Here is a 27,234-nt window from a genome sequence, read left to right on the forward strand (position 1 = left end):
GGTGACTCTCACTGCTGTTTCTTGGCGGCACATCCAGAGTCCTCCTCCCTCCTCTGTGCACACACCCGCTCTCAGCAGGCAATTGCCTCTCACTTCATTGCTGACATCAGCTTCCTCCCCCCATCACACATGAATCTGTATCACAAACCACCTTCTCTCCCATCTTGGGGGAAAAGGGGCTTCTCTCCTTTACTTCAGACTTGGTCCTCCAGGATCCAAGTCCCCATCCTTCCAGCAATCAGCATAGATTCCTCTCAGTCTTTCACCTTTCTACTTGGTACCCCACCCTCCCCACTAACTGTGAACAAATTCATGTTTGTTCCAGGCTTTTTTTTAAAAAGACAAAACTAAGTAACAGTCCGTCCTTGGCCCAGCCTCTCCTCTGCCACAAGACACCTGCAGCTAACCCTCAGGGACTGTCCTGCATCTCCTCCACGTCACAGTTGAGCTAGGAAAGGTGGTCTGCATGCTTGCTCTCTTCTGCCACCTTCCCACACCCGCCACCCCCACCTCTCAACCCTCAGCAACCTGGCTTCCAGGATGCTGTCGGGGCCACCACGTAGCCAGCTCCCCGGATGACCCTGTCATCTCAGCGCAGCCCTGGACTCACTGTGATACCTCCTTCCCTCCGACACTCTCTCCCCATCCCCAGTCCCCTGTCTCCTCTGCTTCTTCCTAGAACGTTCTTGATCTCTCCGAGGAATCTCGCCAAACTCCCGTCATCTTCGCCGTGGCCTTCTGCAGCCACATTTTGTAGCCCAGTCCTGGTTAAGGAGCTCATGACCATGGCACTGCTCCACCTGGATGTCACACGCAAACCTCAACCTTAATACGTCCAAAACTGGGCTGATCACGTTTCCTGCCAAACTTGGCATCCTCATCCACCCGGTCACTCACGCCAGAACCTGGGAGCCTTCCACCTTCCCCCATGTGACCCAGCAGTGAAGTCATCTTGGAAAACAAAACAACAATATCAAAAATGCCTGAGGCGACACTGCTGGGGTTCACAGCTGCCTCGGCCACCTTGTCACCTGCTGACACGGGGCCAGGCTCCGAACCTCTGTGCCTGTTTTCTCATCAGTGAACTGGGCATGAGAACAGAATCTACCACACTATTAGATATAAAACAGATGAACAAGAAGGACCCACGGTATAGCGTAGGGGACCATATTCACTATCTTGCAATAACCTATAATGGAAAAGAATCTGAAAATGAGTATATAGATGTATGTATAGGACTGAATCACTTTGCTGTACACCTGAAACTAACACAACATTGTAAACCAACTGTACTTCAATTTAAAAAATTAAAAATAAAAAAGTTCTTTGATAGAGTTTAAAAAAAAAAAAGAGTATCTACTTCACAGGGATGTTGTGCTGGTGGCATGATGAATGCACATAGGGCCAGAAAGTAAGAGCTCAGTCCATGTCGGCCCTGACCATCACTGCCCTCCGCCCCTAGGGACAGACATGGTCCAGGCAGCGCTCCTCCAGGTCTGGTCCGCACACCGCGGCCAGTTCAGGAAGTGCTCATCATTGGCCAGCAACGGGGTAAGTGGAGAAGTTGAGAGTAAGCGTTTTAAACTGTCTTAAACTGTTATAACCTTGAAATGTGAAATTACTATAGGGCTTGATGGATAATTTTACACATGTTGAATTTAATACTAAAAAAACTGGGGCTTCACTTCACACACACATTGATGGCTATTGTCAGAAGACTAGAAGGTAACAAATGTTGGTGAAACATTGGAACGCTGTGCACTGTTGGTGGGAAAGTAAATCGGTGCAGCCACTGTGGAAAACAGTACTGCAATTCCCCCAGAAACGTTCAAAAATTACCATATGATGGGCAATTCTGCTTCTGTATGATACCCCCCGAAGAACTGAAGGCAGGGACTGGAACATACATTTGCACACTCATATTCATTGCATCATTTTTCATAGTAGGCAAAAGATGGACAAAACCCAGGTGCCCATCACAGGATGAAAGGAGAAAACAAAATGCGGAGTATTTTTCAGCCTTAAAAAAGAGGGAAATTCTGACACATGCTGCAACATGGATGAAATTTGCGGGCATTCTGCTGAGCGAAACAAGCCAGACACAAGAGAGCAAGTGTCTCATCCTTCCACGTGTATGAGGTACTTAATAGTCAAAGTCACAGAGACAGAAAGTAGAATGGTGGTTGCCAGGGGCGGAGAGGGGAAAGAAAAATACAAAGTCATGATTTCACGGGAAGTTTCAGTTTGGCAAGATGGAAAACTTCCGGAGGCTGGTGGCACAGCGATGTGGCTGTACTGAACACTTCTGAACTGCCCACTTAGAAAAATGGTTAGGATGGTCAGTTTTATGTTATGTGTATTTGACCCCAATTAAAAAACTTTTTTGATGAAAAACATTGGGGCTTAGACATTTGTGTTTTCAAAATTGCGTATGTCTGGTAATTTGTTTTATAAAAGTATCTGTCCATGAAGGACTGGAAACAAAACGAAATGAGTCCTTCAGTGCACACTACAGATGCTTCCAGAAGTTCTGCCGGGGGCCAGGTTCTCCTCCATTCCTTCCTGGCTTGCCGGTCTGCACTCTCACCCTCTCCAATCCACCTCTGACCCTGTGGCCACAGCCATCTTTCTAAAGGGCAAGTCTGACTTCCCGGCTGTCTTGGGCAAAGTCCTTGAGCCGTTTTTGTGCCTGCTTGGAGGAAAACTTCCAGCTCCTCTGCTGGGCACACACGGCCCTCTGGGCTCCAGTCTGAGTCCCCTCCCAGCCTCCTGGCTCCTCACCCCGTGAGTGGACCTGCCAGTCCTCTGAGCATCCCAGAGCTCTGCGTCTCCTCTAGCAGGAGCACCAGCTGCTTTTGCTTGCAATGCCTTTGCCCCTGTGTCCCACCCACCTACTTCTGGCTTGTCTGTCAAAGGCCGCCTTTTCCAGGAAGCCTCCTCTGAAGGTCTGGGAAGCCGCTACGAAGATGACTGACCACGGGAAAATGAGCTTCCTTGGCAGTGACACCAGTTTAAGAAGCTGTCAAGGTCAGGCACCCTATGCTCCCTGGATGGGGAAGCTCAAGGCAAGTCGCAGCTTGGCACTCCCCAGATGATGCTGGAAGGCCCGCCCGCTGTTGCCTCCTCCACATACTCTGGCAAACCAGGTCGCAAACCAGGGGCTCGTGGAAGCTGCCCGGCGCCAAGCAGCTGGATGGTGTCAGATAAGAGGACCCCGAGGGCGCGAACCTCTGGGGACCCGCCCAGTCCCTGCTCTGCGAGGCGCGGGGTTCCCGGGGCCTCCCAGGGGCCCCAAAGTTGCCGTCTCTCCTTTCCTTCCACCTGGGAGAAGAGCGGTTTCGCGCCAGATTTCTGATGTGCTCCCCAGAAAGTGGGGAGCAGCCCGGGCGGAGCTGGCCGCCCCCAGCCGAGCAGCTTGGCTGCGCAGACGGGGGCCCAGGCTGTCCCTCGTTGGCCTTGACCTCCCAGCCCCACCCGGCGGGGGGCGGGGGGCGGGGGGCGAGCTTCCTGCCGGCACTGGGGCGCCTGGAGTCAAACCACGTGCTCCAACCCCTGCAACCGTTTTTGTGCTCTGCCCAAATGATACCTGCGGACAGAAAGGGGCACCGCGTTCATTTGTGATGGCAGCGCGGTCCCCGGGCCAGCCTGCCTTCCTGGATCCGTCGTTCTCAGGCACCACCTGAGTGCAGGAATTTTTCAAATAGAAAAAAAATAAAAATCATTATTATATGGAGACCCAATGTAGAAATTAGGAATTATTTATGGTTTCCTGCAGTCCTCCCAGGTATAATATGTCAGATTCAAACTGGAAACTATTTCTGGGATGAAATCCTACTTGAAACAGTTTTGTTTTTTTTTTTTGTGGTTTATATTAATAACTGGTGAGTGGCAGGTTTACACAAACAAAATGAATATTCTAATTTGGTGGGTAAGCAAATAAATTACTTTTATAGGATTTAGTCACTTTCCATGGAAGCTTTGATTTATCCAAAGAGACACCTATGCTTACAGGTTTGCTAAATCGCCGACTTGTGATCCTGAAGGCCTGGTTTCTTAGATTAAACAGGAGGCCGGGGCCATGCCTCTGCGGGCTTTCTGCCTAAATAGGGAAATATAAAATGCTTGATAAGTAGAAAGATTCTTTGTTGATGGTTAAGCCCGCTGGGAGCCCTGAGTCTTTGAGATTTGACCTACATACAAGGGAATAGACCTTTTCACAGGCCGTCAAGTGCCTGGCGGAGTTTGTGGAGGACAATGACATTCTAGAGATGGCCAGCATTGTATCTTGGCCACACAGAAGCTCTCTCTGGCTCTGCCAGCCCCAGGCTTTCTGTGAGATCGCTGCTGGTTTTAAATTGCTGCAAGGTCTGAGAGGGTCCTTTCGGGTTTTCATAACTCTGGAGACGACATTACTGACAGATAAAAAGGCTCTCACAGGACAATTATCAATGCTGAAGGGCTGCGTTTGTATAAATACCCAAACACACCCACCAGGGAGCTATACGGTGAGAGACAAACTCTGGGAATCCGAGGCAAAGATAAACAAACCAGTTTCAGCGACAGAGCCAGATCATTGCCCGGGGTTCCTAGGAAATGTTCTCTGAAGGAGCTCTGACTGGCACAGACCATCTGAGAAGAGAGAGGCTTGGACAAAGAAGCTAAGTATAGCTTGCACTTTTCAAGCCTCACTCGATCCAATTGCCCCAAGTGAAATGGATCTGCTCTTTCCTGGAGGTTCCAGTGGGAGGCATGGGAGTGACTGCTCAGATCTGAGCTCCCTTGTCGTTCCTTGGTGAAGGGAGGTCTGTGGCGCACTGGCCTCAGGGTCCAGGACGTGTGTGAAAGGTTCCCAGGGCGGGATACCCCAGGCCCAGCCTGGGAGCTTAGAGGAAGAGGAAGAGGAGAGGAAGAGGGAAGCTGCGCCCAGGCACACGCATTACTCAGCTGCGGGCCTCCAGACCTGCACTGTGCCACTGGCGAGTTGAGGGCTGGGGATTTAATTTTTCTACCCTTATGTGATTCCAATGTTATCCAAAATAAGTTGGATCTTAAAAAAAAAAAAAAGGTAGGAATGTCTGTGTGCTGTTAATGTGGATGGAGGACGGCTGGTCTGCCTGACCTGGAGCGGGTCCAGACAGAGGGCTCCCAGACCAGGTCTGGGGTTGGGGGCAGGCGGGGAGGGCAGTCAGGTCTGCAGCCACCAGGGAAGGCTTATGTTACTGCTGAGCTGAGCTGAACTAGGCAGCAGGTCCCCAAGGATGCAGAGCAAAGAGGGCTCGGGGCTCTACACACTTACTTTTTATTTTCAAACTGTTATATAAACACATATGCAACCTGCCCTGAAGGTTCTGGCCTGGAGCCAACCCATCCCCTGGGTCCTGGTGCTTGGGCACCTCAGCTTTATAGCATTTGGAAGGCAACATGATTGGAGCAGGCTGTGGACTTTGCTGATGCCAGGAATTTATTTTCTCTTGGATTCAAGGCCTCCTTTGCTTTTGGAGAAAGAGAGAAAAGTTTGTTCTGGATGAGTATCGCCAGGAGATACGTCATTCTGGTTATTTTGGATGCCTCTGGGCACCCAGAACAGACCTCTGGGTGCTCTTGGGTCCTTAGGGAGAACTTCCTTGACCAGTCTTCCGAAAAAAGAAAAAAAAAAACCCACCCAAAACAGCCAAAATAAAACAACCCCATCCTGGCCTATAGCATTCATACCACCTTAACTCTATCTGTAAGTATTGATTTCTTTGTTTGTTTATTATCCCTGTCCTATTAGACATGAGCCGCATGAGAGCATGGACCTTGTTTGCATGGTCACTGCTCCCTTCCTGGCATCTAAAACAGTGCTGGAAATACAGTAGGCACTTAAAAAAAGTGTGGCATGAATGAACGTGCCTTCACATGTGCACAGGATTTGTTTTTGTCAGCTTGGTAAGACATGCAGAAATGACTGTCATGAAGGAAGAAGTCTACACTCACAGATTGCTGGAAACCGGAGGCACTGCGTACCGTGCAGGGCTGCGTGGGGAGGCACCAGGGTCCATTAGGAGGCAGACCGAGAGGGGATAAAGCATGGTCATGAGCCTTTACTGTGACTCTCACGGGAAGGGACGGGTGAGGCAGGGTACGCAGCTGTGCAGATTCAAGATTGACTAGTTTAATTGAATTGCTTTGACTCTGGGTGACAGGGGTGGCCCCTCCTTGTCTAGTATTCGGTGATTAGGGCGGAGGGATGTTGCCTCCAGGAGTGTAAAAGCCAGATTGAGGAGGCGGTTTGGAGTATGGGCTCTGGTTGGGTTAGTTTCCATATGGAAGACATGCAGGCAAATTGTGTGCTGTCTGGAGGAATTAGCTAACCCTGGGAGGGGCCGTCCCTCACTGGGTCTCCAAGGCCCCTAGATGTCAAAGTATCATAAAACACAGATGACAAAAAACATGATTAATACAGAATGGCTCTTTGACATGCACAGAAATGTAAAATTTGTGGGGGCACAAATGTGATGTCTACACAAATGCGAGAACCAAATATACTTAGGGTGAGCTAAGACAACCGGGGCTGTCAGTTCATTTCTATTGGCCCAGAAATCAACACATTCCCTTTGGGTGGCTTTGCCAGCGGGATCCTCAGTGGGGAATGATCTTTTCCGACAGCGCCCCTCCCAGACTTCTGACTGGAGTACATAACATACATACAGAGGATTGCATCAATCAGAAGGTGCAGCTCATGAATGTTCACAAGCGGAACACATCCAGGAAGCCAGCACCCAGAGTAAGAAACAGTTCCGCCTGTGTTTTACCTTCCCATCAATGGATTCATGTTATGCCTAGCTTTTCCCTCCGACTACATTTGTGAAATTCATGCATACGATGGCACACGTGGAGGACAGTCACTTCTCTTTGCCGAACGGTGTCCCATTGTGGGGACACACCACAATTTATTTATCCACTCAAATGTAAGGAGCATTTGGGGAACTTCCAGTCTGGGGCTCTGACGCCTCCAATGACTTTTTGCCCGATGGTGTGTCAGGCAGTTTTTTCTTTTTTTTTTTTTAAATGGAGGCACTGGGGATTGCACCGAGGACCTCGTGCGTGCTCAGCATGCACTCTACCACTGAGCTAGTCCCTCCTCCCATCAGCCAGTCTTTTAGTTGTGAGCAACAGAACTTACCCCAGACAATTTGTTTCAGAAATATGGGTTTATTGGAACCATTCTAAAGTAGTAGAAGGAAGAGAGGGAACAGCGAGACACTGAAAAGGACAGGAATCAGGGTTCGCCCACAAGGGGATCTCGGTGGCAGGAACTTGGGGAGGGGTGACTTCTTTAGATGGCAGAGTAAGCTGACCCACCTGCACAGAATAGGGTTTCCTCCCTGTTGTGCAGAACACTAGTGTCCCATGGGAATTTTATCATGTGGCATGGGGAAAAAAACCCACCCTGTGGCTAAGTCAATTGGGAAAACTGGTTTAAAAGGTTATATGTCTCAGGACCTTTCATATAAGAGAGTATATTTAGCCTTCTAGCCTTTTACTATTTCCCGAACTTGACTTTTTTCTTGGAGCATCGTCTTCCAGCTTAAGGGGCACCAGTGTTTCCAGGAAGACAGCTTGGGGACATGCTGACGCAGAGGAGAGTGTGAAGAAAGGGGAGAGTGGAAAACATGCTTTGGGCTGAGTTTTTAAAGCAAAGACAGGGATTTGGGATGTCTTTTCTGGAAAAGAGGGAACTTTGAAAAATAGATGACCAGGGTCATCATCCTTCAGGAAAGACAATGTAGCACGTGTTACAAGGATAACATTATTTTGTGTGAGTTTGGCAGTTTACAGAGTCTCTTCGAGTAGTCTCTTCACATCAGTCATCTCTGAGGGTGGGAGTTACTAGCCCAGGTTACAGAAGTGCTCACTGATGCAACGCGCTCTTGGAAAGCTGAGGGTCAGAGGGACAGAGGAGGACTCGGACTCACGTGCAAAATCCAATCAAGCTGTCCACGACTCTGATAACTGCCAGTTTAAGGCTTAGTTCTGGATTGGGGTTGTAATTTAGTCATGCCTGTGAGGGCAGTCACCTGGGAGAGAATGGGGGGTAGAAGGTCTAGACGTAGGGCTTGGACAGTGTCAACATCAAAAGGCCACGGAGATGGAGATGGACCTGCACAGAATTGTCAGAGAGAATACAAGAGACATCGGAGGAAGTCCGGGCAAATACTGAGCTACAGAAGCCAAGGCAAGAGAGTGTCTCAGAACAAGGGACCAGTCAGCAGCCTCGATGTTCAGAGGAGCCGGGTGAGGTGAGGGCCGGAGGCGGGAGGACAACACTGGGTTGGTTGCCGTGGGGACCGAGGTGATGTGGAGGTGCGTCACTAGGATCTCCCTCCCTTCAAGAGAGGCCCCGGCCGAGGAGTTCAGTTACTGGTGCCCTTGAGCTGTGGAGCCCTCGGGGGCTGCCTCAGTGTTTCCGCAAGGCCACGTTCCTCCAGGGCAGCCGGCAGCCAGTGCCTGAGCGGAGTGGCCGTGTTTGGACTCACATGTCTGGCCAGTGTGGGTAAACTTTGCGCTACGCTCTCTGGGGCGCCTCTAACTCTGTCGTAGAGTCTGCTTCTGGGAAGGACCCGAATCGACACCATGGCCGTTGGTGACATCAGTGAGAGATGTTCAGATGGAATTACGAGGCGGGAAGCCAAGCTAGGCTGAATTAAGAGTGAGTAGAAATTGACGAAATGGACAAACTGTTCATTGGAGGGGGCTCGGATGGGCCAGATGCTTTTGGCCATTTGAGAACAGAAACTTCTTGAAAGTATCCTGTAGTCCTCAGAAAGGGGTGAGAACCATCTAAAAGCAAATCAAAGTAACAATGGTGAACCATTTTCTCTTTCGTGGGTACATCTTCCTCAAAGCCGTATTTTTTTCTGATGTCTTTGCATAAAGGAACAAGCCAAGAAAAGCTGGTCCATTAGCACTGCCTCCTCTTTTCCATTTATTGGAAAGTCTTCAACTTCTCACTTTCTTTACCACCCTTAGCAGAATCCAAAAGCTGTTTAAAGCCCTTGAGGAGATGACAGAGCTAATAAAGTGCTGAAATCAGCACTTTTTGGAAAAAGATAAACTTCGAGTTTTTTCTCCAACCGATGCTAACGAAAGGAAATTCTGGGATGCACTTCAGATAGAGCGAAAAGGTCCCCAGAGGATAGTCTGAAAAGCAACAAGGATTAATGTACAAAGAAAATGAAAATAGGTGCATAAATGGAAACAGAATTACCTGGATCAAACAGAAACAACAATAATGTTCTGCAGAGTTTTTTGTTTTTTGGTTTTTTTAAAGAGTCACACATAACAAAAAGAGCACATAAATTGGGAGGGGAAGTTCAGAGTTAAAAATGTTCTAAGGATGATGTAGGAGGTGAGGAGGGTACAAATAACGGATTACCCACAGATTTGATCTAAACATGCTAACGTGTTTAGGGAGACAAGACAAGGGTAGTCAAGTGTTCAGCTTTTCCCCAAGGAGGGAGGAAAACAAATGATTAAAAAAAAAAAAACCCTCCACTGTTTGCAAGGCGCAGGCAGGTCTCTTTCCTGGAGCGCACACCTGACATATGGGCTCCTGGGCCCGAGGGGTGGCCAAGGGGTAGGGGTTCGGTGGACCAGGAGTTACATGCACCGAGCTGGGCTGTCCACACCATTGCATGCGAGGCCCCTCTCAGCGAGTGATGGAGCCGTGGGCCGGGAAAGAGGGAGGGTAGGCTGTAGGCTGGGGCCTCCATGTGTAACCCCACCCAGGCCCCCACAAATGTTAGGGAAGGGAGGATGGAAGGAAGGGAGGATGGAAGGAAGGTCATCTAAGGGTGGCACCTCTGAATGACCTCCATCCTGACCCGGAATGGAATTGCAAAGTCGGCCACAGGCTAAGAGTCCCCAGGGCGGGGGTGGGGGTAGGCAGGTGGGTATGTGCATCCTGGGAACTCCGGGGGTGGGGGGGCACTTCGGACGCTGACTCCTAGGTGCAGGAGTGTGAAATCCAGGCTCCCTGGCCTCAGGTTAGGATAACTCTGGGTACAACTTACCCTCCAGAGTCCCCAGCAAATTCAGGTTGGACCTACAACCGCAGGATCAGCCTGGAAGCTCACCCTTGCGTGGCTTCCTCCCCTTCCCTCCCTGCTTCCCTCCCTCCCTCACCATGTCCCCCGGGGGACTTCTTTAATATGCCACGTGCAGAGGGATCCTTGTCCCAGACCACTTCTGGGGAGCTGGAGCTAGGCTGACGAATCTCATGAGTAAAAGCTTGTGTGGGGGGTGTGTGTGTGTGGTGGTGTCTGCTGTGGCCAGTATATACGTGTGTGTGTGTGGTGTGTGTTACTAAGGCTGGGGTGTGCAGGAGGAGGCGGTGAGCTTGGGGCAGGGTCAGCCCATCTGACACCATGTGTCTGTTTTAAAGGGTCTTCTCTTCTGTCCACTCAATACCCCAGAAGAGGGGCCTGGGGAGAACTCTCCACCCTCTCCTACTTGTCTGTCCCCTTCCTCTTGACTCCTGCTCCCAGTCTCCCTTCTCCCCTGTGCCAGTTATTACGCTCCCAGTCCACCCTACTCGGCTCTGCTCTGTCCCATGGAACCATCATCACAGGACTCTGACCCTCCGCTGTCAGTGGTCCCTGTGGGGCTCTGCCAGTAGGGGGCACTAGAGGGAAGCCCAGGGCTGCAGCCAATAGCAGGCGGTGCTCCCTTCTGTCTGTGCCTGTTCCCATCAGCGTCAGCATTGCCCACACCCCCTGTAACCCCAACAGTGCTGTGGTCTCCAGCTTTCTGCTTCCCTCAGTCCTAGGACCAGCCTTCCCCCTGACCTCCCTCTGGGAGACCAGTACCTGCTGGTTGGTGAGTCCGTCTCAGAGATGTGAGTCCAAGTGCCGGCTAGAGGCTGAGGTCTGGGTCCAACTCCTCAGGGCCCCTTCTCTAAGTTTCTAGGACCTGGGTTCTTAAAATCCTTCTTCCCTTTGTTCCTTGAGAATGCTAGCTGCTTCTTCCCATTACAATATCTGCACATTTTTTTGCCTTTAGGCTCTTCAACACCTGTTCAGCCAATTCACTATATGAAATTGTCTCGGTTGAAATAAGAGGTGAGGTTTGCCTTCCTGGCTGAACTCTATAAGAACTTTCTCTTCCTCTCTCTCCCCATTTCTTCCAGAGCCATGATCTCACCGCATCGCCTCCGGTTCCCTTTGCGAGGTAAGCGATAAACCCAAATGATCAATTTTAAAACTCAGCTCTTCTTCAAGATTCCTATGAATTCCCGTGAACCTATCAATGCAAACAAAAGGAAAAAACCTCCACCGTGATGAAAATTGCGTGTCGAGAGAAGTCAAATCATCCTGACAAAATTTTCATTGGCAAAATTTGACTTGAGGAATTGTTGAAGACTTCTGTGCAGCGGAATTACAGGGTCAGATGTGTGTGGGGTTTTGATGTGTTTTGGCTGCTCAGTGTCCATTTGCAATTCTCCCAGTAATTGCCTCAGTCCTGCCCTCTACCGCTTTGCACTAGAAGGGTCAGAGGGGGTTACTCTCCCCAGCTCGTGGTGTGGAGAGCTGACACGGGGCTCAGGCTTGGCTCTTTCCCGTGGGACTTGTGGTTGAAAGCCTGGCAGCTGGAGCTTCTCTTGCCATTTTGCCGCTGTAGGCAAACTGAGAATCAAGCCAGCTTTGGGAGGAGAGTGGAACTGAGCGGTGAGATGGAGACACTGGGCCTAGGTGATGTCCACTGAGCTTTTATACTGAGCCACTCTGGAAACTAGCCTTCCACGGGTAATTTTCTTTTTTGCTTAAGCCAGTTTGTGTCATTTGCATCAAAAGAGGTCTACCAATGTAACAGATTTCTCTAGAAGATTTGAGTGAAAAATTGAAGCCACTGCATTGGTTCAGGCATTCAAACAGTGGTCGAGAACTAGAAAGTAACAGGGAGAATCAAGAAATACTTAAGAGGTAGAATCTGGAAGACTTGGTTACTGAGTAAACATAGTGAATGAGAGAAATGGAAGCCTCCAGTGAAAAAGATGGAGCTCAGATCTGGGTAATAAGATCAACGGCTGATGATAAAATCATTGACTTGAGGAGAAGAATGAGTGTAGAGTTGAAGAATTCCATTTTGGACAGTGAGCGTGAGGTGCCCATAGGTCACCCAAGGCAGTGTGATCACAGCAGAGCAACCGGGTGTGAGTGTGAGACTCAGAAGAGGGGTCACGTGGTGCTGAAGATCTACCATCACCTCCACACAGATTAGTCAGAAACATGAAGATGAATGGAGATGGTGTGGGGTGAGACCAACCCCAGCCTGAAGGCAGCATCCTGGGGAAATAAGGGACAAGCTGAGAAGTGGGAGCCCACCAAGGAGACCAAGGAGAGAGTGACAAAGACGTACAAGGACAGCCAGGAGCACAGCCTTGAAGTACGGGAGCTTCGCTGTGTGATGTCATGGGCCACCTTGTCCCATCTAGGAAAGCAAAATGAGTTCTTTCCTGAATACACTGGTGGATTTTAAATAATCTGTGTCCCTGACTTCCTTCTATCCACTCTGTTTATACCTTCTCTTCTTCCGGATCACCAGGGCCTCCACCAAAGGATGGGAGGAAAAAATACGGAGATGGGGACTCTGAGCAGGGAAAGGAAAGCTTTGGGATGGCACGGTGTCTGCTGCTCTGTCTCTTTCTGAAGTCACTGCACTATGGCCAGGCACAGGGGCTGAATTTGGTTCCTGCAGCAATAGTTGGTCATAACTTTACAAGTGGTTGCTTCAGTTCACTCCTGGGATGCGGTTAGTGTTCAGGATACCTGAGGTTTAGACAGTCCCTGGCAGATACATGCTGATGCTAAGCGGAAAATTTTTAAAATCCATCTTGAGAAAGAGAAAGCCACTCTTGCTTGGTTATGCTCCCTGGTTGCTCCTTCATCCGACCACCAGCCGGGCTGTTAGAAGGCGCAGTTGTTGCCGCCACAGATTCCGTCACTCCTCCCATCCCGCGTGTCTCATCCAGTCTTGTGTATTTCACAGTCGCCTGTACTTCCTGTCCTGCGCCCAGTGGTTACTGGGGAAATCTTTCGGGCTCCTCGTTCCTGCCCCAGCCCCATCTGATTGAGTAAAAGAGCGTGTGCCATGGACATGATGAGAATCTCAGCGCTTCATCCTGAAACTGGGCTGATTTTTCTTTTTTTTTAGGTGGTGATACAGAAAATGTTAAAAGCACAGTTAAAAGAAATGAGGCACGTTTATAAATGTGTGGACCATTTTCAAAAGAGACCCACCATAAGCAGGTAACAGTGCCCTGGGGTGAGGCAGGAAACGGCTCTTTTGTACCCTTTGAATTTCATATTGTGAATCTATATAGAAAAATCAACTTAAAATTACATAAAAAAGCAATAAAGCCACTAGTAGAATACAAATTCCAGGAAGAAAAAAAAACCATATTACATAATAGATAAGTTCACAGAAATAAAAAGGAGGGATTCACTTGAGCAAAAACTAATCAGATGGTCCCTGTTTACTGTCTCTGAGTCTCTGCCCATCTTATCTAGGTCACAGAAGGGAGGGTGGAGAATCACCCTAATTCCTAGACAGGAAATGGGGGCTAGGGACCCTTGTGGTGCCACTGTGGGTCCAGGAAAGGGAACCACAGCTGACACTTGATTTCGCAGTCACTAATTAGTGGCAGAATTCCTACCCCCTCCCAGGACAAAGGCAGCCCAGACTCCTGCCTCATCTACATGCATTGCAAGTGGCCGGAGGCTGCTGCTGCTGGGCAGGGCTGGATGGGAGGGCGTGGGGGTGGGGATGGGGTGTGAAGTAGGGGCGGTGAGGGTTTGTATGTAGCGGGTAGAGGGCTCTACAGAGCTTGCATTTGTGGGAGAGAGAAGGGAATGCCACAAGGCTGCTTCGGGGATGGGACACCTGTGGTGACTCCAGGATGCAGCCAGGCAACAGGAGCAGCAATGAGGACAGCAGAGGAGGCTGTCAGGTGAGTGCCAGGAAGAGGAGCCAAGCGTGGAGACTGTTCTAACTGGTTCATGCCCGGAAACTCAGACCACTAAGCCACCCACTAACATCCGCCTGCCCTGACATCCACCTGCCCTGTCCACTTAGCACTGCTGTTACTAACAGGTGGCTGCTGCCACCTGGCCTCCAGGACACCGATGGTGCTGTGGGTCGTTCCATCCCTGCTCCAAAGTCAAGGCTTTCTGCAGCAGTGGAGAAACGGGCTGGGCAGCGGGGGCTGGGGCACGGCGGAACTGCCTGGCTCCATAATGTCTCTGCCACTTCCGGAGTGTGACTCTCTGGGCCTCAGTTTCATCCTCCGTAATAACAGACAGTAATAATAATAGAGATAATAATAATGATGATGATATGATGATGGTGATGATGATGATGATGATGATGATGATGATGATGATATGATGATGATGACACCCCGAAGGGTTGTTGGACAGTCAAATGAGAATATCCACTTGAAGTGTTTAACAAATGACATAGTAAGGGCTGAACAAACGTGAGACGAAGCCCTCAGAACCTTTATTCCTCAGCCAAGTACCCTCAGCCTGCTTAGCAGAGGAAGTATGAGGTTTACAGCCGCCGGGCTCCGCGTGTGCTTCAGCACGCTCTCGGGGGAAGCGGTGTGGAAAATGGATTTGGGAGGGAGGAGGCTCAAGACTAAGAATCCAGGGAGAAGTCTGCAGGCAGCCAGATGGGAGGTGGAGGGGCGGGACCTCGGGCCCCTGGCAGTGTGTTTCCTTATTTTGGAGAAATTCTCTCTAGGACCCGATAACAGGCTGGGAGCGGGCCCTTGGCCCAGGGCCGGGCTTTGATGGCGGGAGGAAGATGGAAGGTAGGGAGGGCAGCTGCAGGGAAGATCCTGAGGGGGGCGGGGTGGGGGTGACACGTGCGGCTTAGGACTTGAGGCAGAAGCAGCAGGCCCAGACGCGACTGTGAGCGGCGGGGTGGGGTCCGAGCAGGAGGCAGAGTATTTATGCACGTGGGGGGTCTGCTTCCCGGCGCAGCTGGCCCGGTCTAGGTGCTGTGCAAGGAGGTGCTAAGCCCGATTTCCTCGGTGTGCCCGGCTAGGCCCCCCAGGGGCGCTCGCGGACACTGCGCCGGGGACCCACCAGGAGTGCCACCTCGCCGGCTTCCTTCCTCCCTCCCTGCGTACCTCACCGTCCTCAGTCCGAGCTCCCATTCTGCCAACCTCCCCGGCGCCTCCGCCCTCCTGCTTCCCATGACCTCAGTTAGACGCGCTGGCGAGCAAGCCGAGGCCGGTTTTCCAGCCGGCCGCCGGCCAGACCGCAGAAACCGCCGCCGCTCACTCCCGGCGGCCGCGCGCCCTCCGCGGCCCGGGCGGGCCGGGCGCAGGCGGCGGGGAGGGGGCCCTCTCTGCGGGATCCCCCAGCCCCGGCTCGGCCCGCGCAGGGTCTCGGCTTGCACAACCGTCAGAGTTCTGACCCCGCCGGCCCGAGCGGCTTCTGCGTGCTGGGCGATCGCGGGCGGTGCGCCGCTCACCGCGGGGTTTGAGCGCGCGTCCCCCCATTGACCCCCGCGGGTCAAGACCAGGGTTGGGGATTATCAAGCGCTCCCTGCGCCCCGAAGCTCGAGGCGAAGCAGGACCCCCAAAAGGGCTGCCGCTCTGCCTTCCGTGCCTAACTTTTCGCGGTGGACGAGCACCCCGGGCCTGGTGGAGAGCGACCACCCATCGCCTCCTGCGCACGGGGAGGGAGGGGACTTCGCTGAGATTTGCGGCTGAAGGGCGATAACACGCCCTTAAGGCGCAAGTCCCTTGAGTTTGCTGCTTTCATGTTTTCCATCAATACAGCCAGCGCGTAATGTAATTAACTTTCTTTTTCTTTTCCCCAAAGGGAGAAAATGAATCTGATTCGGAGGAACAGACTGTCTCCCCAGCTTGGGGGCGGTGAATTCCCCGCAGCCGGGGTTTCCTGCGACGATCCTCAGCGACGGAGGGTGGCCTTCTGGACACTCAGAAAGTTCAAATGAGCTGTACTTTATTTAAAGCGATGTCTACATACATACACTTTATAATTTTTGGCCGTCGGGCAGGAGAGGAAGGCGGAGCCTGGAGCGAGACGGATTCCCCGACGGCGCTCCTGGGAAAGGGTGTGCAGGGGCCGGGGGTGAGGAGGGCCGGGAAACACACGCGGCTCCCGGTGCCCGACACCATCCCGAGGGAGGCGAGCCGAACTGTCTCCCGTTGCCCAGGCTGGGAAATCTCGGCGTGGCGCTGCCCGTCCCGGCACTCAGAACTTCCAGTCACCTCCAGCGGGCTCTCAGCCTCTCCCTCGGCCCTGTTGTCCTCCGCCCCTCTTGCATATCTTGGAGGTTAGGTTAGTCGTCAGAAGCATGTTTTGTATTTGGCAATCCAAAGCCTCAACTTCTCTGCTAGGCCCAAATTTCTGCTCATCTGGAATTTTAAAGGCCAAGGGAGACGGAGGAGGCGGTGTTGTGGCCTTTCTATTCTTTCAGGCCTGGCGTGCGGTCAGGGGAGGGGTGGGGGAGGACGGGAATTCCCAGCCATCCCCAGAATTTCAGGGGGTGGCCTGCTCTGATCACTCGGAAGCCCACCTTGTTTCCACCACTCAGACAGCGCCCATTATTTGAGCCTGGGTTCCTTGGTGGGTCTTGTCCCCTTACTCGCATGCCTACCTAGGGGTCATTTCAAGCTTCCTGAGACCTGCTTGTCCTCCCAAACATTCCCCAGCACACTGCTGCGCCCTATTTAGCACTACGGGAGCTGTTAGGCCTTGCAGGGCAACGTGGCAGCGCTGGGCCATTTCAAGAGGTAAATGGCACCTCTACAAGGGTTCAACTGATTGGTTGGTTTTGCCTTTTCCTGGCAGGTCAGTGAAGTGCTGCCTCTGGGGGTGACTTGCCTGGTCATCCGGCTTCTGGAATGTCCCAAATATGACAATCAGAGCTTCACTGTTGATGGCATTTTCCAACATGTGAAGCAGGAGGGTGAGGTATCTCCTAAAACAGGGGAATCAGGGAGTTAAGGGGTCTGAGATGCAGGTTTGATGTGGTGCTGGGGAGAGAGGGGAAAGTGGATTGAGGAAGAAAAGTTATTATTAGGTTGCTGGGCAGGGCATTCGGGGTTCCACTGATACTGGCGAGCAGGATGCTTGCGGGGAGGGAGTAATGGGGAGGGAATGACCTACAAAAAACCCTAGGGCTTTGCCAGGCTGCACTGAAGGGAGGCCTCTTAGGGCACTGGCAGTGGTGGGGAGGACAGTGAGTAAGGGAAGAAAGACAGTCAACTGTTGGAAGCACAATGAGAGCGCTTGCTGGTGGACGGGCAGGGTGGGCGGACCGTGATCCTGTGAGATCAGAAGTTCTCATGGACCCCTTATTGACATCTATGCTTTGAAAAATTAAGATTTTAAAAAATCAATGCTTTTATAATGGTTTTAGGAAAGAAAAAAGTATACATGAATTAGCTATTATGAGCCTTCTTTTGAAGTCCATCTCTCAGTCCAGAAGCATGCCTCACTTTACAAAAAATAAAGAAAAATCCAAAGTTAAAAGATACATTGGGAGACAGGGACAAAAATTCACAATTGACAAGATGACTCACTAGAGTTTCCTCAGAGATGTCTAGGAAATTCCAAGAGGCACACATTCCCCCTTTGTTTAAATCTATAATAAACAACGTAAAGTATGTTTCACTTATTTCTTTCAATGAGAGAAGGGGCCCATTTAGCCAACCAAAAAATCATCTGTAGAAAGAGGCATTCTTGATTTTTAACTGAGAGACAGCAGCGCAAAACCAAGAATGTCAACTGGCATTATCCATGTCAGTGACATATGGGTATCATACTCATATAATTAAGATTGGTCTTAAATGTGGGAATTTAGGGGATAAATATAACCTCCAAAATCGTTAACCTCCAGCAAAGACGATGAAGTACATATTGACAAAGTTTAACGAGAGAAACACTGCTGTGGGTGGATATTTTTATGGGAACATAACAGCTATTTGGGGGCCTAAAAAAGGACAGAGGGGCTCCAGTGTGACTCACTCGCACGCCCACTGCTTTCACATGGCGGGGGTGGGGGGGGCTCACTGGAGAGAAAGTCAGGTGAGCTCTGTCCAGTGATGACATCTCAGACAAAACATTAACCTATCAGAACTACTGTGAAACTTGAGAAACAAAAATGAGCCTGTGATGGACCCTAGACCTCTTGATCTGGAATCTCCTGGGGAGGGCCCTGGGCACCTGGGTGTGGAAAAGCCTCTGCAGGTGGTTCGGACTTACCACTTCGAGGCTGGGAACCACACAGCCTCGGACTTCCAAAGGGGGGTGTCAGTCCGAGTCTTTCCCCCTAGGGGCAGACAGTCAACCCCCAAAGGGCTGTTTTCATACCTAAAAGTCTGAAAGATCCTGTAAGGCCAGACAGCCCTCCTATGACTGACCTTTAACAGAGAAACAGTGCAGTGTTCTCCCTGCCACAGACACCACGTGGAGCCAGCATGGGGGCACAGTGCATGGGGCTGTCACCAGGGCAAATGCAATGCAGCCAGGGCCAAGATCTGTTCCCAAGCTTATGAGCCTTCACTTTAAGGCCTCCCAGAAGCACTGGATGGAGGATGCTTTGCAAAAGCAGGTGGGGACGGAACTGGGAAACAAGGTCACATCGGTGATGATTAAATGAGAATTGGGTGAGGAGTCTAAAAAGTGCTCTGCACTCTGGGCTCTTTGAAGGTGGATGCGTCCTATAGGATCTTACAGGTTCACTGACACCCTTGCTTGGCCCCAGACCCACTGATAACTGGATGTATGACTCAGTGCCCATGGGGCGCTATTCCCTCATATGTAAAAAATGACCTTAGACGCAGGCAGGGAACCCATTCTTTTGGATTTTATAGACTAGTAAGTGTCAGAACTTTCGGAAACTGACATATGGTTATCAATATTTATATCAAGCAAGGACACTGAAATGGGTGAAAAACTATGATCTACTGTCATTTCATAAAAGAGGGCTATTTTATATAAGAAAGGAAGGCTAACTTCAGAGTTTCAAAATTGCGCATTCAACTTTAAAAACAACCCTATGCTGTGGACTGATGGGAAGTTCATCATCAACTCATCTCTGCAAACTAAGGCTCCTTCACCTTGAACATTTAGGGGCGGACGCACTGCTTGCAGATGAAGTTAATTCACTCAGAAAAGTGGTTTCAGGGCTCGAAGGGAACTCTGAGGAGTTCAAGTGCAAAGATCTCATGGTATTTTGCCTCAGTTTCCAATACTGAGAATTGTCTGTTGAGTGCTAGCAGCCAGAAACTGTTATCAGTGCCTTGAAGAGAAGTAAAAAAAATACAAATTGTGGCAAATAGAATCATGGAAACTTGGAAGTTGGAAGGTTTTTTAGCAATGATCTCACCCCTATGGTTTTCAAACTAGTGCTCCGCGGAGCCACAGTGGTGCTGCTGGAAGGAACGGATCTCCATTTTAATTGTTATAAATAATTGAGCTTCCAATTAAGGTAGAGTTCAGTTGCTTAAGAAAAAATGCTTGAACACCACCAATCCAGTGTATTTCAAATTTAAAGTGTAAACAGGCTGGAAGAGTCCTGGGATTTGCCTGTGGCCACCTATTTAGTTGGCAGAACTTGGGGGCAGGACAGCAGGGGCCTGGGGAAGGAAGGATTCTTAATACAGTGTTTGCTCCCACAGTCATCAGCGGCTGTACCAAATCCTCCCACCACTCCACTGCATGGAGAGTCAACCCTTATCCTTCCCCTTCCAGAAGGTTCCGACTGGCTCCTTTCCATACTGAACTTTGCATTCTGCTTGGCACGCTGTTCCTACATAATTATGACAAACATTTCATTGACAACTGTTGGAAACTAATTTTTAAACTCCAGGTCTGTATGTTTGCTCCCATTTTGACTACCAGTGATAAAAATCTTTCATAGCATATCATAATATTTGAAGATAAGGGCTAATATCTGTATAAACATCATATTAGGATTCCAAGGTCATATCTATGTAAAAAAAAATAAAAGGTCCTTTATGAAAGATACATTTTTATTAAAATGACTGAACTCTATTGTCTGATACATAAACTGAGATGAAGAGGTATCCACGTTCTTACCTGTGTTCCTTTTACAGCTGACCCGACAGCAGTCCAACAGCGCTAATGTCAAGTCTACCACAGACTGCCCATCACATTCATTTTGTAGCATCTGGTAAGTCTGGACACATCTCAGCTGCAAGTAGCAAAAACAATGACTAACTCTATGTAACCTAAACCAGTGAATTTTCAAACTGTGGTTCCCAATCATTAGTGGGTCATGAAATCAACTTAGTGGGTTATGAGAACATTAAAACACACACACACACACACACACACACACACACGAGCCAAAAGTGCAATACAAGAGAAATTATCCAAGTATGTTGCATGCCTTAAGGGAAAAATTATTTCATAAACATTTTCTTTCATTCATATATATGTATTAACTGAAATAAAATATATTTCACAGCCCCCAACATTGCCCTAGAGAAAACATTCTTGGCCATAAAATCCCTTGAGAAAAGATTTTCCTTTCTTTTTTTCCCGTTTCTGAGCAATGGTTGCACACCGCAATGGCTGGCTCCTCCAAAGGCCCCCTCCCCTCAACACAGCAACAATTCGCTGTGATCTCTGGAGCACCACTGTTTCCTGGTTAACTGCTATTTTTCTGGGTACCTCCTCCTGTCATGGTCCTGTCAGTTCAAGTGAGGGAAAGCTGCCACAGAGCATCTGCATGCGGGGCAGTAGCCACCTCAGGTCCCGCTTCCATGTGCTCGGCAGGATGCCAGGGGCTTTACAGACATGAATCTACAGATTCGACCAGGAGCGGGGCCTCATCTCTCGAGCACATCTTGAGCTCCCAGCACAGAACACACAGGGGCTGAATGAATGTCTCCGAATAAATGAATTCAACAATGAGCACTTTCCACTGATGATAAACCATATAAATTAAATTCAACCAAACAGAAGAGTTTTCAATAAAATCAAATGTTTACTCATTTCTTCACACTTAATACATACAAAAGAGCTATACAAAGCTTTAAACAGTTGTATAAAAAGGTGAGGCATGTGTCCTGTGGCTCATGATAATAATTCTATTACTTGAGCATCATATGTAGTAAGGTTATACCTTAACTCTTTGATTTTGAGCAGTTACAAACTTACTATTTTAATACACGCCATTTATTCAGTGCTAGTTATTACTTTGATACGAATAATTTAATAACAGTAGTACCTGAGGGAAAAGGAAAACAGGTAATTTTCCAAGTGTTAGTTAAGAAAGAAACACATCAGTCTACCCTTGGTTTGGGGGGGGTGAGGACAGTTCGGCCTATGACTTGAGGGAATCTGGGAGAGTAAACCAAAGCTTTTAAAAACTGGAAGGAAATTCATGTCGATCGAATTCAAACCCTTCATCTTTCATAGCAGGAACTGGCTGCACACCAGGCAAAGTGACTTTTCTAAGGCCACATAATTACACAGTAAGAGAGGTGCCCCAGATCTCCTGATAACAAATCTAGAATCTTTTCCATTTCATAACAGTATTTGATACTATAACACAATCATATTTTTTTAAAAAGATCAAATCAGATATTAAGGAAAACATACATGATAACATTTTAGACTTAAAAAACAAAACCCAACCCTGGAGCAAGAGTTTATTAAAAATAGATGTTGACAACCGTGTTCAAGGTAACATAATTTGTGGGGAATACAGTGCTGTAAACGCTGACGGCAGAAGCTCATTGGTTGTAGAGACTCATCTGTGTTTATGTATTATTCTTGTATATTAGTTGTGTTTTCATCCGTATCACTGCAGTTAAATTTTTTCCACAAAAACTTCTCGTTGGATTTCCAAAGAGAAGCTTCTAGATCCTCCTTCCTCTTGGAGGATGCAGCGAAGGGCACTTTTTCGCACAGAGTCTCGATCACCGCCAAGTCCGTGAGTTTACTAAGACTGTCACCGTTCTGCTCATTTAAGATGTCCCAGAAATCTTTGGGCCTCTGTTTTGCTTTCTCCGCGGGCCCTGGAAGGGCCTTCTTTGGCAGCTGTGTGGGACCGCTCCCGTGGCTTTTAAAGAGGTCATCAAGAATAGAGGTGTCCCCAAGCAAGTCTACCACGGAAGTGTTTTCTGACGCTGGGCGTTCTGTCTTTTTGTTTCCCACTTTGGAAAGGGGTCCATTTCTTGAAACATCCATTTTTGCCAGGTCCTGTTGGCCTTTCCTGGCGTTTTCTGTATTTTCTAACTCATGTGCTCGAGACGTACTGTTCAGGGAACAGGATGCTTGGCTGTTTTTCCCACTCTTAGTCTCTTGGGTAGAACTTATAGGTAATTTCTTAGTCTCCACATCATTAGAAAGCACCTCTCCTCTATAGAAACTGTGATTCTGAAACTTAATTGATTTTTCTTTACAGGTTTTCAGGCTGCAAGTTTGAGAAATTTTTTTGGCAGAGCTTTTAAATGATAAAGTGTCAGAATCTGACGGCCTTCCTTTTATAAGAGATTCTTTTTTTTCAGACTTATTCTTGACTGTCTCTCCCTCCTCATAGGCAGACTGAATGAATTCTGAAGGAGAATCTGCAAAAAATTCTTTTACCTCTGGATACTGAGAAGCGTAAAAGTCTCTTAGCATTTTCTGTCGCTCTTCTGATGTGGCATTAATTATATGTTTAGCAAACTCCTTTACAGAAGACAATTTAAAATAAGAGGCCATCTCTTCAAATTGTTTTCTGAAGATTTAATGAACAAAACCAGTGGTTATTTTTTATTACATTTTAAACACTTTTAAAACAAGTTCTAAAAAACTTGCCATCGGTGTTATGCTATGCAGAGGCAAAGTACGTCATCTTATTCACTTAGCATATTTTAGCTTAATTCCATAATGAACATGCATTTTGCACTTAGCAGAATGTGACCTTTTTCCTTATCCTTCTGAAAAAATATTTTAGCTCATGAAATCACCAGCTTTTTAAGTTGTTCTGATTTATACTATCAGGTACTTCCTGGGAATTGTGTGACCCCAGCCTGCTACTCCTCCAAGTCAGCCAATTTATGACTTACATGAGAACCATAATTTATACAATCTGTATTTGAAAATCTATATTGCATTCAAGTCCCATGAAATGAAATTGTCAAAGAAGGGTCTTAGTGACTAGAAAAGAGAAAATGCTGAAAAAAATGAGGAATTTTTTTTCCTTCTCTCTCCTTTTTTTCTCCTTCTTCCACAAATACAACATAGGAATCTCACACGTTTTTGATGAGCCTATAGGAAAGTTCTAGACTGAGAAACCTAGATTCTTTTCCAGTACTGATCTCACTGATCTGACTTCAGTATAGAGAGCTAAACTTAAGTCAAATGCTATCTGAAAAAGTGAATTTCAGTCTTAGTATATTAATAAAAGATGTTAATGCACGTGTGAGGAAATGGGCCATCTGGTGAGACGGAGGTAGAAAGGCTGTTTAGGAACCCTGGGCGCTGACGGTTCCTTTTCCCAGGTGAGGGTGCTATGGACTGAACTGTCCCCCTCTGCCCCCAAAATTCCTATGTTGAAGCCCTAATCCCTGGTGTGACTGTATCTGGAGATGGGACCTTTATGAAGTAATTAAGGTTAAAACTGGTTATAAGAAATCACCAGAGAGCTCTCTCTCTGCCCTGAGAGGACACAGTGAGAAGGTGGCCATCTGCAAACTGGAAGACAGCCCTCACACCAGGAGCCCAATCAGCCGGCACCTTGATCTTGGACTTCCCAGGCACCAGAACCGTGAGAAATAAATTTCTGTCTCTTAAGGCCCAGTCTGTGGCGTTTTGTTACAGCAGCCCACGCAGACTGAGACAGACGGTACTGCTTTGCTGATGCTGTGTGGGGGCCGTGAGTTGAGAGCCCAGTTCATAAACGTTCTTTTAAACAAAAGATGTTGCAGCCCATGATTAAAATACCCCAAATTTCAAAATTATATCCATTTTAATATAATATTTCCTTAAAACATTCATTTATCCATTCAACAACTATTTATAGAGCCTTCTTATGTGCTTGGCACTGTAGAAGGAATGATTCAATCCCCAGGACCTCCATTTAAAAAAAATTAAAAATAAATAAATTAATAGATAAACTACCACCCCCCCCAACAAAAACAAAAACCAGTAAACAAACTCCAGTTCCTTATCTTCAAGGAGTTTATAGCCTAGTTGGAGGAGACAGACACATGAAAATCAAACCAGAAGGCAGTGATAAATCTCATGATGGAGGTAAACATGGGCCCTGTTGGCGCCCACAGAAGGGGTACCTAAGCCAGTGACTGGTGGTGGGCAAGGTGGCAGGGAAGGCTTCTCCACCGTCACCTCGAGCCAGCCAGGTAAAGATGAGTGAGGAAGCCGTCTGGGGAGGGAGGGAACGTGCACAGGCCCCATTCCTAGAAGACCTGGTGTGCGGAGGGCAGGAGTTCCTGCCAAACTTGAAGAGCCTGAAAATCATCAGGGGGCCTGCATGCCATCTCAGAAGTCTGAACTTTACCCTGTACACAACAGAGAACCCTGATGGTTTTTTTTGAAATATATGTAAACAGGAGCTTTATTTAAAACCACCACTGTTTTTGCCACCCAGACCAGGTTACATAAAGTTTGTGCTCCCTCTGATTTCAGTGGCAATCCGCTCTGCACACCCACGCCTTTCTTCTGTGGCTTCAGGTGCGCACCCCAGCTTCCAGTCCTCGCCACGATGGCCCAAATCCAGGTACTACCTACGCCTGATCGTCAGCCACACTCATTGCCAAGAGAGTACTTAATCACAAAAAAAGTTTCCAAATTGCTGTCTTGGAAATCGCCAGTGTTCTTGTTGGAAAGCAATAAGTATGTTCTTAAAGGGTTTCAGTTCTCACTTTACATGAAGTAATGAAGTATTATAATTTTGTTCATTAATCATCTCGGAATCTGTGTTCACGGCCTTTCTAATAAATATCTGTGCCATGATGATTAAGCTGTTGGCCAGGCTGCAGGCTGATGTCTTTTATTCGCCCCAGACTTGGTGATGTCTCGGCAGCTGCCCAAGTGCTCTCGCCTTCGCTGCGCTAACCTCGCCCGCGATCCTGCGATCCCGTCACCTCGCAGGGGAAAGGGCTTCAGATCCTGTTCTAGCTGCGTGGGATGCAGGTAAGCTAGGCTGTGTGGCTGCCCTTTACAGGATGAGCTCTGATTACAGCTCATCACATTTTTGCCTTCTGAACTTGCTTTTGTAATTCTTGGGCTTTAAAAGAATTTTCTCTAAATATTTAAGGAACTCTAAGGTACAACCAGGGGATATAAGCTGGCCACTTTGTGAGGGAAATTTTGTAGACATTCATATGCCACTTAGAGAAAGAGGGGGGGAAAAAAAAGGAAACCAAAGATAGGTATCTTTTGAAAACTGCACCTCTTGGGGAGTGATGGAAATGTTAGCTGTCTTGATTGTGGTGGTGGTTTCATGGACGTAGACATCTATCAAAATCCATCAAATTGTATGTACAGAAATACGCGTAGTTTACTGTACAGGAACCATACCACAATACAGGTGTTAAAAATTAAAAAAAGAAGAAGAAGAAAAAGATGGTATCTTTCAGCCTTTCAGTAAGTGTATTAAGAGTAGCTATGTATTGTGGAGGGAGAAGCGGTGGAACATGGTTAAAATTATCTTCTTTCTGCCTAAGCTTTCTGAAGTGAAGGCAGGACTGGAAACTGCATGCAGGTGCTCCACGGGGCTGCCGCATGGGATGGGGTCCTGACTCACATAATAAAGCAGGATGGGTGGTGGGAAAGAGGGGCCAGCAGTCCGGACACTGTCCCCTAGTTCAGATGTTGGCATTCTAGTATTAGACACCATTCACTTTTTTACCTACCATGAGGCATTTATTCCCCAGGCTGGGTAGAGAAAAAAAAAAGAAGCAAAACCTGATCGTTGTTGATACTTTCATTTTTCTATACAGTGCTAAAGGGGGTACAGGTGCTTGTGCTCCTCAAAGACTGGTAAAATGTACGTGGTTGGGCTCCTAGCAAAATAACTGCCCAAAGAAAATTGCCCCAAGTTTACTCAGTCATGGTGCTAAATCGATTAGCGGGGAGCTGCGCTGCAGTAGCAGGGTGGGATGTCCGCCTTTCTGGATAATGGTGGGCAGGTGAGAGCGAGCTGCAACCTGCTACACCAGCCCCCAGGAGCTGACGGACCAGTTGCCTGGGAGTTGCCAAAACCCTGAGGGAAGCAACTGGAACAGACAGAGCAACCCCCGTTTTCCCACTGTCCACAGACACCATCGGGACCAGTCTGCCCACTCCTCCGCTGCCTGCTGACCTCAGACACTACTCCTCAGTTACCCACAACCACTGGCTTCTCACCCCCCTCCTCGTCTCTACATCCTTGATCTAATCTACCCCGCTATCCTTCCAGACCACTCCTCGGGGCCCCTGGGACCAGGCTATAACCTACCAGCTCTCCTGCGTCTTCTCCCTGAGTGGCCCCTCTATCCCCTGATACTGCCTCCTCTCATGCAGCCCTCACAATTCAAGACTCCCACACCTCACATCCTTAAACCTCAGGGGTCATGCTTCACTCTGCTGCTTCTAGACCAGTCTTTTCTCCTTCCCGTCTTTAAGGTATCTGGCTTAACCATTCTCATCCCCCACCTTGTTAACAGACTTCCTAGTTGCCTCCTGCTGGTGAGTGAACAAGATCCTGGATACTGCTGCTTCCTTTCCCATCTCCTGCCATCATTCTTGGTAACATCAGTATCCATGTGGATGTCCCGCCCAACTCCTGGCCCACCAATATCTTTACCTCACCCCCTAAAGCTCAATTTCATGTCAGGCCCCTATTCCCAAGGTCATACACCACCACTGTCATCACCGTGAACTCCACATCCTCCAAATCCCTGAATTCAGTCATACCATGCTGCCGTCCAGTGGCTCAATGACCCCAGTGACAGCAGTGCTGGAATACACCTTTGATCTTGAGTCCTCCAATTTACTGACTTTTCTGCTTTCTCGCTATCATCAGCCTCCCCTTGTCCAGCTTAGGTTCAATTTTATAATCATTCCTTTGCGAACATCCTTCGGTTTCCTTGCTTCTCTCTCCTTCCGTTCTAACCCCTGTTCCCTAAACCCGGCTGCTTCCCTGTTCTGTGTCTGCAGCTGAGCAACTGAAGCTTGCTGAATGAGGTCT

At 48.5% G+C, this 27,234-nt stretch overlaps 1 protein-coding gene and 1 long non-coding RNA gene across 5 annotated transcripts in view; one reads left to right on the plus strand and one right to left on the minus strand.

Moving 5' to 3' along the window:
* The first annotated feature begins 12,514 nt into the window (after positions 1-12,514).
* On the plus strand, positions 12,515-24,892 carry LOC116663026. 3 transcript variants are annotated; one of them, XR_004319035.1, is made up of 4 exons: positions 12,515-13,990; positions 15,876-16,358; positions 20,144-20,220; positions 24,690-24,892. It is a non-coding gene; the product is annotated as an uncharacterized LOC116663026 (long non-coding RNA). The 3 variants fall into 3 exon arrangements; XR_004319034.1 differs by lacking the exon at positions 24,690-24,892 and having other exon boundaries at positions 20,144-20,584; XR_004319036.1 differs by lacking the exons at positions 12,515-13,990; positions 24,690-24,892 and adding an exon at positions 14,620-14,854 and having other exon boundaries at positions 20,144-20,584.
* Positions 21,017-27,234, minus strand: part of ERCC6L2 (ERCC excision repair 6 like 2) — an 83,679-nt gene continuing 77,461 nt past the window's right edge. For both annotated transcript variants that reach the window (XM_014561443.2, XM_006187320.3), the window contains exon 19: positions 21,017-22,779. In XM_014561443.2, the coding sequence (XP_014416929.1) occupies positions 21,825-22,779 (955 nt within the window). In that variant the 3' untranslated portion in view covers positions 21,017-21,824. The remainder of the gene's footprint in view (positions 22,780-27,234) is intronic.

This window comes from Camelus ferus, chromosome 4 (genome assembly GCF_009834535.1).
Source record: "Camelus ferus isolate YT-003-E chromosome 4, BCGSAC_Cfer_1.0, whole genome shotgun sequence".
In the NCBI taxonomy this organism is placed as follows: Eukaryota; Metazoa; Chordata; class Mammalia; order Artiodactyla; family Camelidae; genus Camelus; species Camelus ferus.